The sequence below is a fragment of the Amphiura filiformis genome, chromosome 4 (assembly GCF_039555335.1).
Source record: "Amphiura filiformis chromosome 4, Afil_fr2py, whole genome shotgun sequence".
Lineage (NCBI taxonomy): Eukaryota > Metazoa > Echinodermata > Ophiuroidea > Amphilepidida > Amphiuridae > Amphiura > Amphiura filiformis.
In genome coordinates, this window is record NC_092631.1 from 62,577,359 (window position 1) to 62,579,262 (window position 1,904).

The following is a 1,904-nucleotide window of genomic DNA, read 5'->3' on the forward strand; positions in this document are numbered from 1 at the left end:
AGCAGACAGTGAGTATTTCAAGACAGTTGTAGAAGGGAATTCTTGGGGCACTCTATATAGCGTGTGTCATCATATTGGGGGGCACTGGGTCTGATTGGGGGGCATAAGCCATTTTTCAGCTATTTTCCTTCAATCGATTGGGGGCACATGCCCCCCGTGCTACTATGACGCTACGCCACTGGCATTCTACAATGGATTAGACTTTGTCATCTGCAGACTGTGCATGTTGTTTTATGCTTGTTAGTGTTCATATTGTGATGGAGTCAAAAGATTATTCACATGCGACTTTAGCCATGACTGCATGTATGCTACAATTTCTGATGTACAATATCCGAATGGCAAGTCCGACACAAAATTGACCCATCAGTTTCTCAGTCGTCAACTCGGAATGTGAATGACTGAGGGCGTCAGCATTAAGCTTAATTTATACTCGATCACTTTTGCAGAAAAGCGATTTTCACGCATGCTCAATGTTTACTTACATTTCCAGAGCATCAAGCCGATCAATCGATTCAAATAGCAGAGGCAAAAACGATGTCGCTTTTGCAAGTTGAAGAAATCACAACTTCCCTGCGATATCGCTTTTGACACGTGAATGCGCTTTCAACCAATCATATACAACCATCAGGATTATTTTGCTAATTAATTTACCTTTCTCGATTATTAATTTTGGTGATGAATTAATTCAAAGCAATAATTATTGACAGCATCTGATGTTTTAAAAATGTATTTTGTAGCATTTAGAATATTTTAATTGTCGTCTGCAATTGCTATCGCCGTGATGAGTATAAATGCAAAGCGACAGGCGATGCATCGCAAAAATTGCGATTACCCATCGCTTTTCAAAAGCGTTAATCGCAATTGCTCGGCGATCAAGTATAAATTCAGCTTAACATGGTAGACTAAATCCACATTAATATGCATTTCTGAGAAGCATATTTGGCCTTTGCTGTGCTAGCGTCCGCAAACTGCACTGCGCATGGTGAGTTTGTAAAAGCAATGTATCGCTCTCCAAATTTTCTGGGTATATTTTAATATAATTAATGTTAATTTGAATTATAAAAGAAATTTTTCAGTTTTAATTCAAATACATCTATGCTATGTTTATCATGACAGAATAATATTAGAATTACAGACTTTTTCTTCTTGATGATTTTCTCTACACCTGGGAATACATTCACTCTGATCTCACATTGTGTTATCTAGGAATCTACACTACCACCACCAAACGTGTCACTACTCAGACCACGCATTTACACCTGCTGACTCCACCACTGTAATAACTGCTTCCAAGGTGAGAGTTGGACCAGATGGAGAAATAGAGAAACGACTCACTACAAAACCAGGAGAGATACTTGTTACACAGAGTCGTAAAACACCACAAGGAATCACAACAACAACTGTGGAAAATTTCATCATTACTGCACCTGAATTCCAAGGTAGGTGTCACGTACAAACATTTCACCAATGAAAACATAGGTAATGGTCGTCCAACGGATGAGGATAAAAGACGATAAAATATTGGCCAGCCCATCCATTATGACACGATATTGGATAGGCAAAAGACAAAATTCTATCTTTTATTCTCATTCTTATTAAGTTTAAGTATAATTTTATAAGTAAACCCCTATGCAAAAAATGTTTAGGATCGCCTACTTTTAGGGTCGGTCGTTACGCTAGAGTCCGAAGTTTTCCGTTTTACGGAAAACGGAAGAAAATCACAGAATCGGAGGTACAACACGGAAAATGACATTTTTGTATGATGTGACAAAAATTGTAAAAAGATAAGAGAAATGAATGTTAAAAACAATCATAAGTTGTGTATGTCAATTTTATGATAAAATACTGTTTAATAATACGAAATAAAGGTATATTACCAAGGCATGAACCCCTATATCCCTCCA

General features: G+C 37.4%; 1 protein-coding gene across 1 annotated transcript in view; it reads left to right on the forward strand.

Annotated features, from left to right (window-relative positions):
• Nucleotides 1-293: 293 nt before the first annotated feature.
• Nucleotides 294-1,904, forward strand: part of LOC140150314 (otogelin-like protein) — a 12,227-nt gene continuing 10,616 nt past the window's right edge. Inside the window, exons 1-2 of the mRNA XM_072172322.1 lie at nt 294-322; nt 1,207-1,439. Of these exons, the coding sequence (XP_072028423.1) occupies nt 294-322; nt 1,207-1,439 (262 nt within the window). The remainder of the gene's footprint in view (nt 323-1,206; nt 1,440-1,904) is intronic.